This window comes from Protobothrops mucrosquamatus, unplaced genomic scaffold, assembly GCF_001527695.2.
Source record: "Protobothrops mucrosquamatus isolate PMUCROS unplaced genomic scaffold, P.Mucros_1.0 scaffold880, whole genome shotgun sequence".
NCBI classification, from domain to species: domain Eukaryota; kingdom Metazoa; phylum Chordata; class Lepidosauria; order Squamata; family Viperidae; genus Protobothrops; species Protobothrops mucrosquamatus.
In genome coordinates this window covers 124,594-140,899 of record NW_015387134.1, presented here as the reverse complement: position 1 = coordinate 140,899, position 16,306 = coordinate 124,594, and the positions used below count along the sequence as shown (strand labels likewise).

The 16,306-nt window shown below is 45.9% G+C and overlaps 1 protein-coding gene across 1 annotated transcript; it reads right to left on the bottom strand.

Annotated features, from left to right (window-relative positions):
- Window positions 1-305: 305 nt before the first annotated feature.
- Window positions 306-15,678, bottom strand: ANKS3 (ankyrin repeat and sterile alpha motif domain containing 3). The gene is made up of 15 exons (XM_015819271.1): window positions 15,509-15,678; window positions 14,244-14,442; window positions 12,962-13,083; window positions 11,849-11,930; window positions 11,391-11,526; window positions 10,171-10,329; window positions 8,655-8,783; window positions 7,268-7,380; window positions 5,360-5,527; window positions 4,162-4,286; window positions 2,883-3,024; window positions 2,446-2,618; window positions 2,042-2,127; window positions 1,011-1,094; window positions 306-388 (listed from the first exon to the last, which is right to left on the bottom strand). Exons 1-15 carry the CDS (start codon window positions 15,676-15,678, stop codon window positions 306-308), a joined length of 1,971 nt encoding a protein of 656 aa, XP_015674757.1.
- Window positions 15,679-16,306: the final 628 nt, after the last annotated feature.

Below are 16,306 nucleotides of genomic sequence, written 5' to 3'. Positions count from 1 at the left end.
ACTCACTTAGCAACTGTGGCAAGAAAGGTCGTCAAACGGGACCAGGTTCACTTAACAAATGTCTCACTTCACAACAGAAATTTTGGACTCAATTGTGGCCGTAAGTTAAGGACTACCTGTAGTACGTACAGTAGATGTAAAACACCTTCTGGATGACAGTCTCTGGTCTGGCTTCTTGTTTCCCAGAAGGGCCAACCAAGTGTCCCCAAGGCATTCTCTTGGTCTTGAAGACCACAATTTTTTACACGCCAACTTCACCTCTCAGCCTCGGGGGCTATTTGCTCCTCGCTTACCTTCCTCTTCTGCTAGGGCTGTTTGCGGACAGCCTTGCCCTTCTCCGGACGTTGTAGCCTCTCAAGATTATGGTTGACAGAACAGAGAGTTGTCCCTAGACAGACAGAGCAGCTGAGTTATCACAAGTGTCGGGAAACAGAAAAAAACTCCAGTATGACAGGCAAGTAAGCTAACTCTGGGAAGTTGTCTTTTATTCCAGCGTGCTCCCCCCAACTCTTTAGGTACCAGGAACCGGTTCCGTGGAGAGAGGTTTTTCCACGGACCAAAGGGGGCGTGGGTTCGCACGCTGCCTGCATCCCGCGGATGGGGCTTTGCTTGTCGGCGTGGCCTAGTGCCGGTTCATGGACCAGGGGTTGGAGATCCCTGCTTTATTCCACTATGGTCAGGTGCAAAGGTTCAGGACCACATGTTAACTTGCAATTTAGAAGGATTTATTGCTCAAGCCTATAAGCAAGAATCTAGCCAACTGAAGTTCAAATCTGAACCGGTGCCCGAATAGGGTCAAAAGAATTCAAGGAGGATTGAGCTTGGATCGTTTGCGGCAATGTAAGGATTCTAAGCTGATGACACATTTAGCTCTGCCCTCCCAACTCTGCCTGCTCTTCTCCAACATCGATTTCCCTTTGATAGCAACCCGTTGGGTGTGTCAGGCTGCTGCGGTCATTTTGACCAGATTAAGGAGAAGACACGTTCTCAACAGCCTGTGTGAACCTTACCCATTTCTCCCACACACTCCTGCAGAAGAGCTGACAGCTCAGGCAGGCTAAGGGCCTTCAAGGTAGGTGACCATCCTTCGGGGCCTAGGAACAAGAAAGAAATTGGCGGCATTAATTCAAGCTAGCATTGTCCTATAGATGAGATGGGCGTGAAAGTAGCACCTTCCCCGATTTCAGTCAAAGCAGAGCCGTGCCTTTATTTTAAAGGGGGAAAAAGAAAAATTAAACAATTCAGCCGGTTTGCCCCAAGAAAAGTAGGAAAATATTAGAATGAATAGGAAAGAGGGAAAGCTGGTTCCAAGATGTGAGGGAATGTAGGCAGGAAGTGTATTCTCAGGAAGGATGGGGTGGATTACACAGGAGTAAGAGGCAACCTAGCCCAAATACTACCGTGTTTCTCCGAAAATAAGACAAGGTCTTATTTTTTTTTCCCTTCAAAAGAGGCACCAGGTGTTATTTTCGGGACAGGCCTTACCTCACCTCCAGCATCGACAGCCTCACCCAGCCAGTCCACTTCTTCTGGGGCCAAGTTCTGCAGCTGCATTTGGGCCTGAATTTTGCAGTCAAGCCTTTCCAGAAGGTCTAAGCAGCCGAGTACTGAACTATGGATTCAATCCACAGCTTGGTGCTTGGCTGCTGAAATCTTGCAGAACTGAAATCTTGGATTGGATCCATAGCTTGGTTCTTGGCTGCAGAAACCTTCCGGAAAGCCCTGTGACTGAGAAATGTAGGCCTGGCTGCGGAAGAGGCCTCAGAAGAAGAAGTGGGCCTGCAAGGATAGGCCTGGTTGCCAGGTAAGTGGGTGTGGGGCACATAGGGCAGCTCCAACCCCCCATAGTTTGATTTTTAGGTTTGTGCCTCGCCCCAAAACTAAGGCTTATTTTGGGGATAGGGCTTATATTAAGCCCACCCCCCAAAATCAAGCCAGGGCTTATTGTTGGTGTAGGCCTTACTTTCAGGGAAACATGGTATGTGTGAGAGAAAAAAGGGTGAAGACACCCTCTTGGTCATGGACTGAGCATCCCACTTACTGGCTCCTAGCTGTGCTCTGATCTCCGGTCTCTGGCCAGCTGCCTGCTCCCAGTTGATCCGGGAATCCAGCTCTGCCTGGCAGGCCCTGAAAGGAAATCAGAACATCAAGAGGTTACTGTGGAAGGAAATCACACACAGAGAGGCAGAGCAGCACAAGAAATCCTCGTGGAAGGATTACAGGTAGTCCTCGACTTACAACCATTCATTTAACCACCATTTGATATTACGATGACACTGAAAGCAGTGACTCACGACTGGTCCTCGCATTTATGACCATTGCAGCATTCCCCAGGGTCGTGTGATCAGAATTCAAGTGCTCGGCAACCCACATGTCTTTACTAACAGCTGCAGAATCCTGGGGATTCTGTGATGGCCATTTCTGACCTCTTGGAGGTTCACTCACCGCATCTGTTCCAGGAGGATCCCAGCATTTCTGGTGAAGGCCTGGACTTCTTGGAGTTGAGCCTGGGCACTGCTCCAGGCCACGTCCTGCTCCATCAGGCAACTCTCGACCACCGCTCGCAGCTCCTGCTCTTGGCTTACCTGTCCTTTCAGCCCTTTGAGTTCCTCACACCTCTGCAAGCAAAGAGAGAGAAAAGACCAGAGTCTAGTGTTTTTCATCCAACCACAGCTTTCACTCCTCAAGCTAATCTTTTCATCTGCTGGACTTCCTCGGATTTGAAGAGAAAAAGAACGAAAGGACCGGTAGTTCAACCTCCCTCTCCTGGTACTTCAGGGACTTAAACCAATGAGGCCCCCAACTGACACGTACGCCTCGCAACTGGGGTGCAACAGAGCATCATCTTCTCCCTAAGGCGCTCAAAGATTTTGGTCTTTCACCTTGTGAAGCTGAATGGCCAATTCTTGCATTTCGGCTTCCAGTCGGTCGGCATAGGCCAGCTCAAGAGCATCGCTCAGGGGTCGGGCACTACTGTGCCACCGCGCAATGGCCGAGGTCATCTTCCTCTTTGGTCCAAAGAGCCTACCGGGGAAAGTAACCAGGAATCAGAAGGAAAGCTCCCCTCGGAGAGGTTTGCAAGCAGAGTGGCTATTGGAGAACGTACTTTTTTTTAAGTACAGATTTTATTGATTTTCTTTTACATACATATGTTAATTTTTCAACCAACGAGCAGTCTGAGCTCAGCTATGCTAACACGTATTCAATTCCTAATCCTTCATTCTTTCCTCTAGCCAACTATAAAATAAGTCCCAAGTTTGGTAGTAATCTGTGTCTTCTTTATCTTTCAGTCTCATGGTTAATCTGTCCACCTCTGCGCATCCCACATTTGGTGGACATGTGGCAAAGCAAAGGCTTATTGGGAAAAGATACATGCGCGGTTAGAAAAAATATTAGGTGAACACGTTGATTTTAAAACCTGAACTTTTCTTATTAGGTATAATGCCGGAAAAGATTAATCAGCAAAGCCTATATTTGATTTTACACCTCGCCACAGCAGCGAGAATAATCTTTGCGCAATATTGGAAGAATGAAGGACTACCATCAGAGGAAGAAATAATCAGAAAAATATTGGAGAACATGCTCCCACAAAGACCAGTGTCAAAGCTCCGGCTGATGATCCCAACAAAGTAAGCACAGCAGAGACATTCCAATCTCTAATGCAAAACTTTATTGAGTACAACATACCGGCACTAATGAATGGAAAACCAGCTCTGGCAATATGGCGCCAGAAAGATAATTGTCCAATTACTCTTCTGGCCATTTTTATGATAAAAGATTCAATTCCCAGGCAACGGTTTCTCCAATGACCTTGGGTTGCATGCCAGGCCGCTCACAGTGGCTTCAGTACTCCAAACATCCTCCCTCCCCTCTGTGACTATTGGCAAGCTGAGAATTAAAATTGGCTGAAGCAGAATAAATGTTTCGATGCTTGACAGCCACTTGGCACCAAGCGTGTCCAGAAGGTTGCTGCATTCAGTGACATATTAAGTCAAATGCACTACCCCCCCTTTTTTTTAAAAAAAATGAATGCAACCAGACTCTCTATCGGTAAGGAACATTCAGGGCCAAAACAGAAGATGTGAAGCGCTGAGCGATAGGCTATCTGGTATGAAAGCTGCATGGTTCTGGGTCCAGAACTCAGCATAGAAATCTGCTTACGTGATGCCGATCTCTTTTAGGTCAGTCTCCGTTAAAGTTAGGAAGATGCGGAGGTCAATGTCTTGCTCCTCAAAGACCTGCAAGTACTTCAGGCAGCCAATCTGGTCCAGGAAGGTGGCCAGATCCTACAGCCCAGGGGAAGCAAATAGATCGTCAGGAAGCTGTGTTAAAACTCAAGGAAAAAAGACTTGCACCGTTCTCTGTTCCAGCTCTATTGACAAAAACCACACCATTCCCATCAGCTTCTGCATAAAGTCAATACCACCTGAAAGGCAGAACCATCCTCAAGCTGAGAAAGGGGTGATGTGGTGGAAGTAACTCCAACCCCACTACTCAAATGTCTAATATTCTCTGAGCAAGCTTTAGCTCGTAACTCTTGTTCAGGATATTCTACTCTACAGGGATACAGTGAGAAGAATTGAGACAGTTTCTTTCAGGAAACTGCTGGCAAAAACTGGATGTGGCAGCCACATCTGCACCTGGGTCTAGTTACAAGCGCACAAGAGCAACTTCAGGGAGAGCCGACCAGCAACAAGGCCGTTGTAACCACTCCGTAGGATGGATTGCCTTTTCTCTCTGGCCGGCCCTTGGGGATCGAACTTCTGTAGCGTTGTGAGTTTTGTGATGGAATGTCAAGTAGACTATGGGAACATGTGGGAGGGAGAACTGTTACAGGGACAGAATCCTCAGTTCAGGGGAGGGAGGAAGTATGAGAAAAATGACTCTGAATAACTCCCCTTAATTACTTTAGGTCAACGGTCCTCAACCGTGGCAACTTTAGGATTTGTGGACTTCAACTCCCAGAATTCCCTAGCCAGCATCAGAATTCTGGCAGTTGAAGTCCATACACCTTAAAATTGCCAAGGCTGAGGACCATTGACCTAAAGTAATTAAGGGGAGTTCTAGGTATATCTTGACATGGACAATTATTTGGGCAGGTCATCAAGATTCTCTGGCAACACCCAACTCCCAGAATTCCCCAGTCAGCATGATAGTTGGGGAATTCTGGGAGCTGAAGTCCACACCACCTTAAAGCCTCCAAGGTTGAGAAAAATGTTCTCGGCCTACCCTGACATGGAGAATTGTTTTGGCAGGTTCTCAAAATTCCCCCTCCAACACCCAACTACCAATAAAGAACGCTCCAGAAATCCAAAATGGTTCTTCTTTCCCGTATTACCTTGCCGGTCTTGAGAGTTACCTGTGGTCCAGAACAGGAGGCGGTCTCGTCATTAGATGGGCCACAGTGTTGAGCAGATGCTTTGGCTTTCCAAGGCCAGTGAGCGTCACTGTTGCCATAGCGATTCTTGCCTTTGGTAGAACTCTTGGGATGTTTTCGGCTGGAGGATTTGGCTGCGTGGTCAGAGTCCTGCAGACGTTGAGAAAGGAGGACAGGGGATCAGGCCAGCGAAAGCCGCAAAACCCAGGTGTGTTAAAAGATTAAGATGACAGGACCTCCTCCGTTAACAAAGGTCAATTGTTAACAACTTCAGGAGCTCCAGACGTCGTCCCTTTTTTTATTATCATGTGTAGAAAAAGCATCATATTTCTTCTTGAGAAGCAGCTTCAGCCTCAGAATGCTTAAAGCTACCTAGTTTAATGAAAAGAGGCACTAGGGATGAGTAATCCTCCACTTACGACCACAGTTGAGCCCAACATTTACGCTGCTAAGTGAGAAATTTGTTAAGCGAGCTATGCCCCATTTTACGCTTTTTCTTGCCACATTTGTTAAGCAAATCACTGCAGTTGTTAAGTTAGTAACACGGTTGTGGAAGGAATCTGGTGTCATGGTTCCGAAGCAGCTTTTCAAAGAACTTTGAGGCTTTATTTACCTTAAAGAATCCTTTTATTGCTACATAGCTTCAGCACCTACATAATGAAGCCAAAAACTGAATCCTCCCACCTCCAATCACCCGTAACAAAGCATAACTCGCTCCTTCATTTTACAGTCATCAATCACGTTCTCCAATTAGTTTGAAGTGTGAACTGTCCCTCCCGTAACTCCTCTGGTTACAGCTGACCTTGGCAATGCTGTACTGAAATATTGTTGTGGTTAACTATCATACTTTCCCACCCGCTGTGCTAACATTGTCTGCTTTAACTTTAGAAGTGATATGCAGGCTAAATAAAACATGTTTGCTTCTTCATATATGGCAAGCAAGAACATCCGATGTTAGCAGTCTTGACATCTGGCTTTCCCCAGAAGGCTGCAAAAGGGGAATCACCTGACCCCGGGACACTGCAGCCATCATAAAGGTGAGTCAGATGTCAAGCATCCAAATGTAAATCACAGGACCCTGGGGATGCTGCAACGGTCGTAAGTGTAAAAAACGGGTCATAAGTCATTTTTTTCAGTACCGTTGTAACTTCAAACGGTCACTAAGCAAACTGTTGTTAAGTCTGGGACAACCTGTATTCCAGTATTTGAGGGGCTGCTACAAAGAAGAGGGGGGAAGGTCAACCTATTCTCTAAAGCACCTGAAGTCAGAAAAACAAGCCATGGATGGAAACTAATCAAGGAGAGAAGCAACTTAGAACTAAGGAGAAATTTCCTGGCCGTGGAACGGCTTGCCTCCAGAAGTTGTGGGTGCTCCAACACTGGAGGTTTTTAAGAGACTGGACAACCACTTGTCTGAAATGGTGTAGGGGCTCCTGCTTGAGCAGAGGGTTGGACTAGAAGACCTCCAAGGACCCTTTTTCTGTTATTCATCTCTTCCACACCAAGAATATGTATATAATAATAATAATAATAATAATAATAATAATAATAATAATAATAATAATAATAATAGTAAAGTTGGAAGGGACCTTGAAGGTCATCTAGTCCAACCCCCTGCTCAGGGGTTTTCCACTTCTGCTTAAGACACCTTTAAGTCAAGCTCAGTTCCCGGTAGCTACATGGACACAGACACACGCAGTTTCCTTGGCAACTAAGATGGAAATGGTCTTTCCATTCTAGTGCTGTTCTCTTCTGGTGGTCCCTCACCCGAGTACTAAACAGGCCCAGTTCTGCTTAGCTCCCAAGTCCACGTACGACCGCGCACGTGTTGCAAGTTCTGCTTAGCTCCCAAGTCCACGTACGACCGCGCACGTGTTGCAAGTTCTCTACCTCATTGCTCTCTAAGGAGCCCTCGCTGCTGATCCCCACAGTTCTGGCCAGGCCTTCACTGCTGCTGCTGGTCTGGATAATGCCCAGGTCGTTTGTGAAGAAGGAATTCTCTTCTGAAATGGTGAGAAGTGAGAGAAAAAGACCATTTCAGATCCAATAGAGCGGCAATCTTTATATATTCAGATACTGACTGACAAAACGAGGGGCAAATCTCTCTATTTTAAGTCAGTGTTCTATCTTTGATGAACTATGAACTACGCCACAGTATTCGGAAAAATCGTGGATGTTGGCATCCTGGTGCATTTCGATTTATTCGCCAGATGCAAATTGCGCCGAGTTAGGCATACAAAAGTGTCTCGTCCCTTTTTCATAGGGCTTCAGATTAAATTTCAAAGCGCATTGCCAGGTTACAGGTTTTATTAAGAGATGCAAATAACAACTTCCAAGTTCTCCGGCTTTTCAACAGGTGAGATGTTATAAAACAGGGAATGAGAGAAGCAAAAGAAATGTCACAATTAGATTATCTAAGAGCTATAAGGTCACAGTCATTCCTAAGATTCGAAAAGCAAACTGAACCAGTTTGGTCTACTGCTTAAGGTGCTGGCCTACAAACCGGGAGACGGTGAGTTCTAGTCCTGTCTTAGGTATGAAGGCCAGTTGGGTGACTTTGGGCCAATCATTAGGAGACGGTGAGTTCTAGTCCTGCCATAGGCACGAAGGCCAGCTGGGTGACTTTGGGCCAATCATTAGGAGACGGTGAGTTCTAGTCCTGCCATAGGCATGAAGGCCAGCTGTGTGACTTTGGGACAATCATTAGGAGATGGTGAGTTCTAGTCCTGCCATAGGCTTGAAAACCAGATAGGTGACTTTGGGCCAGTCCCTTTCTCTCAGCCCAACTCACCTCACAAGGTTGTTGTTGTGGGGAAAATAGGAAGAGTAAGGTGCATTATGGATGCTCATTATCTTGAGTTAGAGACAGAGAGAGAAGGGAGATGGAGGGAAGGAGAGAGAGGGAGCGAGGGACAAAAGGAGGGAGGGAGAGGGATTGTGGATTGAACAGAAAGCCAATATAGGCAGTGTTGGTAACAGATCACAATCTAATTCCAGGAGCAGGAAAACGATTATTTTGCTTCAGCTCAACAAACACAAAAATCTCATAATCCTATTATAACATCTGCCAGTAAGCAACATACCCCAAAGCCCCTTAGCTCGACAGAGAACAGAAACAAAGAAGCCTAATTCATCTTTAGATTACTTATTCTGGAGCCACATAAATGTCACTGCAACAAAACAGTCCTGTATTTAAAAACAGCTCCGTCTGCCTGGGAAGGCTTTGAGAGGAATCTTAAGACGGTCAGTCTATCCATCCAAAGAAAGCACAGGGTACCTCGACTGCTACTGCTTTCCACATCTTGGTCGTTAATGGGGGAGATGACATCGCGGTACCGAAGGTCACCTCCCTCCAAGCCGCTTCCATCATCTTTAAAGGTGACGTAGCCTTCTGGTGGGACCTGCTCTGTGTGGAAAAGGAAGGGACAGTAAAAGGAAGGGAGGTGAACCAAGGAACGGGAAGTCCTGAAAGCTGAGCAATATGGATCTTGTAAATGTCACAAGCGGACAGACCTTGTTTACGGAATCATTTTTATTCTGCTTTGGCCTCAGAAGGTCTCCAAGACTCCCAAAAGCTAACAAGAGGCAGCATGCAACACTGTATGCTAGGGGCTGGGGAATCCTGGGAGTTGGAAGTCCATAAGTCTTAAAAGTTGCCAAGGTTGGACATCCTTCCAATAAAGACTTTCAGAATGAGCGAATCCAGGACTTCACTCAAGTTACTTTCAGGACAATGGAAAATGGCCAGTGGGTTAAGTACCTTACAGAAGGGAAGAGTTATCAGATTCTCTAGAAGGGTAAAAAACTGGATCTTGGGAAATGATTATGAAGAATGTTATTTTTTTAAAAATCTCTTTAGGAGCTCATGACAGCAGGATAGCCCTCCCTCCTTCCCTGTGTCCCTCAATATTAACTTAGTACAGCAATAGCAATTAGACATATATACCACCTCATAGTGCTTTACAGCTCTCTCTAAGCGGTTTACAGAGTCAGCATATTTGCCCCCAACAACCTGGGTCCCCATTTTACCCACTTTGGAAAGATGGAAGGCTGAGTCCACCTTGAGCCAGTCAGGATCGAACAGCTGGCAGTGAGCAGAGTCAGACTGCATTATAACAACTGCGCTACTACAGCTTCCTTCCTTCCTTCCTTCCTTCCTTCCTTCCTTCCTTCCTTCCTTCCTTCCTCCTTCCTTCCTTCCTTCCCTTCACAAGCAATAGCACTTAGACTTATATACCACCTCACAGTGTTTTAAAGCCCCCTCTAAGTGGCTTACAGTCAGCCTGTTGCCCCCAACAATCTGGATCCTCATTTTACTGACCTCGGAAGGACGGAAGGCTGAGTCAACCTTGAACCGGTCAGGATTGAACTCCTGGTAGTGAGCAGAGTCAGCCTGCATTGTAACAACTGCGCCACTACGGCTTCCTTCCTTCCTTCCTTCCTTCCTTCCTTCCTTCCTTCCTTCCTTCCTTCCTTCCTTCCTTCCTTCCTTCCTTCGCAAGCAATAGCACTTAGACTTATATACCGCTTCACAGTGCTTTACAGCCCCCTCTAAGCGGCTTACAGAATCAGCATATTGCCTCCCAACAATCTGGGTCCTCATTTTACTGACCTCGGAAGGATGGAAGGCTGAGTCGATCTTGAGCCGGTCAGGATCGAACTCCTGGCAGTGAGCTAGCCTGGAATATTGCATTCTAACCACTGCACCACCACAGCTGTAAAGATGTAAGGACTGTAGTGGTGGCAGCCATCTAGGCAGATTCTAATGCAGAGGAGGTAAAACCTGAACTCACCATGATGCAACCGACTCTTCCCTCCAGTTCTGACCGCTGTGATCTTGGCCAAAGCATGAGGCCCTTCGTGAATGCTGGGTCCCCTGGATTTACGGGCAGGCCTTTGCCTTTGGGGAGCGCAGTAAGACTCATCTGAGGAGCTCAGATCTTCATAATTTCCTGAGTGTCCAAAAGTACAAGCAGGGAACTTAAGAGTCTAAACATTTATAGGCAAGCATTTTTGTCATGAGAGAAGGATCTGGAGCAGGGGTAGGCAACCTCGGCTCTTTTATGGCTCGTGGACTTCAACTCCCAGAATTCCTGAGCCAGCTATGCTGGCTCAGGAATTCTGGGAGTTGAAGTCCACGAGTCATAAAAGAGCCGAGGTTGCCTACCCCTGATCTGGAGGAATCACCCAGCCTCTCTCTGTTCGCATCACGGAGTCCCTTCTTGATCTTTGTCATGGTCGTAGTTATTCCATTAGCTTATTTCAACGAAGTAGAGTTTTTAGTCATTCTTTTTAAAAAAATATCTTATCAATAAAAGATAAAATACAAAACAAACAAAATAAAACAAAAGCGTACATTCAACTCTAACAACAACAACAAAGGAAAAAATAGTGTGCAAAAAAATTAACTTTTAACATGTAGCTGGCTGGGTGCTGAAAGAAAAAAAAAGCAGTAAATTCTCTTCCCTTTTACACACACATATACACACGTAAAAGAAGAAAAAGCAGTCAACAGGTTGAGCTAACACACACACACACACGTAAAAGAAGAAAAAGCAGTCAACAGGTTGAGCTAAACATTACACCAATCTTCAATAACATGTAACCATGTTATTATATTTAGCGCGTAGAAAGTCCACAAACGGTTTCCAATCTCTTATAAAGCTGTCTAGTCCAGGGGTAGGCAACCTTGGGTTTTTTATGACTCGTGGACTTCAACTCCCAGAATTCCTGAGCCAGCATGGCTCAGCTTGGAAACCTCTCCCTTTCCCCTCAGCATGGCTGGCTCAGGAATTCTGGGAGTTGAAGTCCATGAGTCATAAAAGACCCACGGTTGCCTACCCCTGGTCTAGTCCATTATCTCTAATCAAAACTTTGATTAGCGTTCTAGTCATTCTTGAATCTGTTTCCTGGCTGGGCTGAGCTCAAAGGGTAGATTTCCATTCACTGTTATCAACCTGGGCTTGCTTTTCAATCAGATTCTTTCCCCAAGACATTTCAGCCTTTTACTCACCTGTGCCTCTGCGGAAGACTTTGGGCACGGGAGCCGTATGTAAGTCTATCAGCCCCACAATCTTCATGTGTCCATATTTCATGGCCAAAGTCCGTGCGGTGGCCCCCGTGCTGTCCCTTATGTCCACTTTCACACCCTGCGGGAAGACACACCGCCTTTCAATCAGTCCAGTAGAAAAGGAACCCACAGCAATTAGACACCGAAACTAACTGGGTGCTCCTAACGTAAAGCTTTTCTGCGTCCATGCTCCCATTGCAATCACCGGGAGATTAAGCATTTATTGTGAAAAGCTTCTGAAAATTAACCTGAGTTGTAAGAGCTTTATTCACACACCGTGCTCAGCCCAAAACAAAACAGCACATTATGGCTGAGCGTGATGTATACACCACCACTGTTCAATAAAGGCTGGGTGGCAGGCAAAGCACTCTGGATTTTCCTGGAAATCAAGGGTCACTCACATGGCTGAGAAGATACTGGACAATGATCTCATGGCCAGATGCCGCTGCTTCCATCAGAGGGGAGCATCCACAGAGGGGTTCCCTGGCATAAGAGAAAGTTAAAGCTCAAGTCAAGATTGGCACGATTAACGACGAGGCAAAGTCACGCTGGTTACGAATGCATAGAATTAAGACAAGAGGGAATTATCCCCCAAAACACAGATTTCATATGATCTCACATTCCGAGGTAAACCATGTTTATTTAAGGATCTGAATTCTGCTCTTCATTTCAAAAGGCTCCTAAGTAACTTCCACAAAGTCAGCCAGCTCAACTGTGCGACTTTGGAACAGTAATTTACCTAAGGAGTTGGCAACCACGAAAATTTACTCTTCTTTCTAGCATTTTCTAATGGCCTCCATGAAAACAGGAGGCACAGTCTCAAGTTTACTTTCTGGGCCACTGAATTTATTTATTTTTATACAGCGAAAGGTGACAGATATAACTCTCCCACCTCCTGTTTTTCCCCACATCTTTGTAACATGGATTGTAAATCTTGGATCACGTGACCCTGGCGATGCTGCGACGGTGGTAAGTGGAGAAAACAGTCGTAAGTCACATTTTTCAGTGCTGCTGTAGCTTTGAATGGTCACTAAAAAAAACCTGTTGTAAGTTGAGCATGACCTGTATTATATTTGGCAACAAAGATGATTAGGGGACTGGAGGCTAAAACATATAAGGAACAGTTGCTGGAATTGGGTATGTCTAGTTTAATGAAGAGAAGGATGAGGGAGGACATGATAGCAGTGTTCCAATATCTCAGGGGCTGCCCCAAAGAGGGAGTCAAGCTATTCTCCAAAGCCCCTGAAGGCAGGACAAGAAGCAACGGAGGGAAACTAATCAAGGAGAGAAGCAACCTAGAACCAAGGAGAAACTTCCTGACAGTGACAACAATTAACCAGTGGAACAACCTGGCTCCAGAAGCGGTGAATGCTACAACACTGGAAGCTTTTAAGAAGAGACTAGACAGCCAGGGGGCTGGACTAGATGACATCCAAGGTCCCTTCCAACATTATATTATTATTATTATTATTATTATTATTATTATTATTATTATTATTATTATTTTCTCCTACCTGCAGTTGGCGTTGGCTCCACTGTCCAGTAAGAACTTCACCATTTGCTGATGGCCAGCACTGGTGCAGTGAAACAGGGCGGTCCAGCCGTGGACGTCTTTCGTCTCCAACTCAGCACCTCGCTTCAGAGAAAGGGAATGTTTGTGATAACATCACAGGATTACCTCGCTGAAAAGTAGGCCTGTTCAAGCTGCCTTCCTGACATTTCCAGACTCCAGCCAATGTCCAGCCAACGTGGGTATCAAACCAGGCCGACTCAGGAAGCAAGAACCATTTCGATTTCTGAAACGTACTTTCTGGCTAGTAGCGTAATAGAATTTTGACAGTCTACTAAAGCAATTCTCCAGGTCAACGTATGCCTAGCGCAGGGGCAGGCAACCTTGGCTCTTTGATGACTCGTGGACTTCAACTCCCAGAATTCCTGAGCCAGCATGGCTCAGCTTGGAAACCTCTCCCTTTCCCCTCAGCATGGCTGGCTCAGGAATTCTGGGAGTTGAAGTCCACCAGTCATAAAAGAGCCAAGGTTGCCTACCCCTGGCCCTAGCATAATTAGGGTGATGTTACTCACTCTTTCTCACGTTCCCCTCCTTCCCTAATCCCTTGGACTCAGGAATCTTTTCTGTTCTGGCCCTACATCTTCTTACAACATTCCAGCTCCTTTTTCCATTTTCCCAGGCTCTCTGAGACACTCCTGCATGGCTGGTGGCCGGGCTTCTTGAAGGACTGCCTCTCCCCTAACAACTACCTGGCCCGTCAGGATGAGAAGATAGGGTACAGGTCTCATCTGGTGAGACCACACACAAAAAGGGTCTTCTCAGTGGTGGCCCCTTTACCAAACATCATTCCCCCTCAAGGGATGACTGGTCCCCACCCTGTTGTTTTTCTGGAAGGCCCTAAAAACATGGTTTTGTCCATGGGTCTGGATGGAGATGGAGCTGATCAAATGGCTGACTGGATTGTGGTGTTGTTGCCAAAGGATGGGGTGGGGAATTGGAAGGAGATGGATTATTCGATGATGGATTTTAAAAAAATCGTAAGCTGCCCAGAGTTCACCTGTGTGTGAGCTGGGCGGCTCTGTAAATCTGTTTAATAAACAAATCCCATTCTGTTTGGTTAGTTATTTTGAGCACATCTTTCTGTGTTGTAGTCGCCACAGATTTGACCTTGTTTCTGAACCGGGCTAGCTTTTATCAAAACCAAAAGCTAATCAGGAGTGGCACTTGCCCTATTTAGACTGCATGGCTGGTTTAACATTTTGACAGCCGTTCCAAAGCTCACCCACCTGAAGCAAAAAAGCAGCCACACATTCGTTCCCACAGCTGGCTGCCAACATCAGCGGGGTCTGTCCTTCTGGGGTTGACATATTCACGCTTGCTCCAGCTTGTAGCAGCAGGCGCACCACGGTGTCGTAACCAATATAGGAGGCGTACATCAGTGGAGTCCAGCCACCGCGGTTCGGCCGATTCAAGTCCTTCTCCCCTCTGGAAGGTACACAGCATGTGAGATTTCCCCAAAGGTGGAAGACTTTTCAGGTCAGCAAAATCCTTTTAATCTCACTGCGTCCATTTTGCCCTTTGGGAGCAAATTTCTCAAGATGGCTTGCTGCAGAAGATGAGAGAAGGGGGGCCAGCTGTGCTTGTCTGCTTAATTTTGACAGGGGATCGGTTGCCACGGAAACAAAAATAGCGGGCGAGATGGGCCTGGAAATGCTCTTCTTATGCTTGTGAAGTACTGTATACTGCTCTCGGCATTTCCTCTGATTTTCTTGAAGGCCTGTTTTGGGCTGCCACTAATTTCACACAGCGCAGAATTGTTTGATCTATTGGTATGCTGCTTTTGTTATTTTTAAAAGCAACTCAAGATGGCAAATGTGTACCCATACTCTTTCTTCCTATTTTTCCTACAACACTGTGAGGTGCGTTGGTCTGAGAGTGAGTGCCAGGTTCAAAGTCACCCAGCCTAAGGCTTTCGTGCCTAAGGCGGGACTAGAACTCACTGTCTCCTGGGTGATTGGCTCAAAATCACCCAGCTGACTTTCACGCCTAAAGTGGGACTAGAATTCATTTTCTCCCAGTTTTTAGACTGATACCTTAACCACTAGAACAAACTGGCTTGTCTGAATTATCGAAACGGAGCAATGCAGGCAAATGAGGTGGCAGCATGGAGTCTCCCATTTTAGACTGGATGTGAAAAACACCATTTTGGAATGTTAAACCCCCCCCCCCATCCCTATTACTTTCATAAAATTACTGACAGTGGGAGGTTCCTGTTAAGATATTCTCTTACCATCAAGCTCCAAAAACCAAGAGAGACAAGATGTGATCTTCCAACTTGTGATTTTTTTTATTGTTTCTCATCTATAGATTGAATCTTGCCAAACTAAAGCAAGCTACCACCCACATCAAGCATATGCTCTGGGAACTATTAGGGAGGAGCTGTCTTCACCCTCTTTCTCTCACACAAACTCTCTGCCCCGAGTTGTCTCTTGCTCCCCTGGAATGCAGCCTCTCCCTCCTGGGAATCCAGACTACGTTCCCTCCCACTTACCGTTCAATACTGTCCTTCACCACCTCATACTGGCCTATGGAAGCTGCTGTGTGGAGGTCCAAAGGTATGTCTAATTCTTGGCGACTAGCCGCCTGGCCCTCTCCGTGCCACATGGTTAGGCTGCGATTCAAGAGCTCCGTCTCGCTGGCTTCGTCGCTCAGTTCCGACATTCTGTCCTCAGAAGCCAAAAGAAAGAAGTTTCTCGAGTTTGTTTTTTTTAATTTCGCCAATCTACTGGAAATGCGATAGCAGGGCGCCAACAATCGCAGGGCTGAAATTAAGACATCGGTACTGTTATTCAACATTCAATGTATTTATTACAATGTTAGAGAATCCTAAGGAGTGATTAGCCTTCTATCAACTACATAAGCGGTTTTGCTCTCCTTGGTTCATAGGAATGTTCCCTTGGACTGAAACCGGACCTGTGCTTTCAGCAATGGCGGGAAGGCAATGGCACACTTAATCACAATAGTCCCTGAATTTTTTACACACTTTCAGAACATGTATTTATTTAAAACATTTAATATACCAGTAGCCGCCCATCTCATAAAACTCTTGAGCAGCTGCCATTCAAAAACATCAATACAGATAGTCCTCAACTTACAGCCATTCATTCAATTGATCAATTGGCTGCTACTTAGCCTCTTCATATCTATGGAAGCAGTAAGGGTATATACTTAGTTTTTCACACATGGCTTCTCCATTTTGGCTTTCTTTTTGTAAAATAAACGACGACATGGTGTAATATGTCATGTGTTGTGGTTTATCTGAGGTTGTGTTTGCCTCCTTTTAAGAACT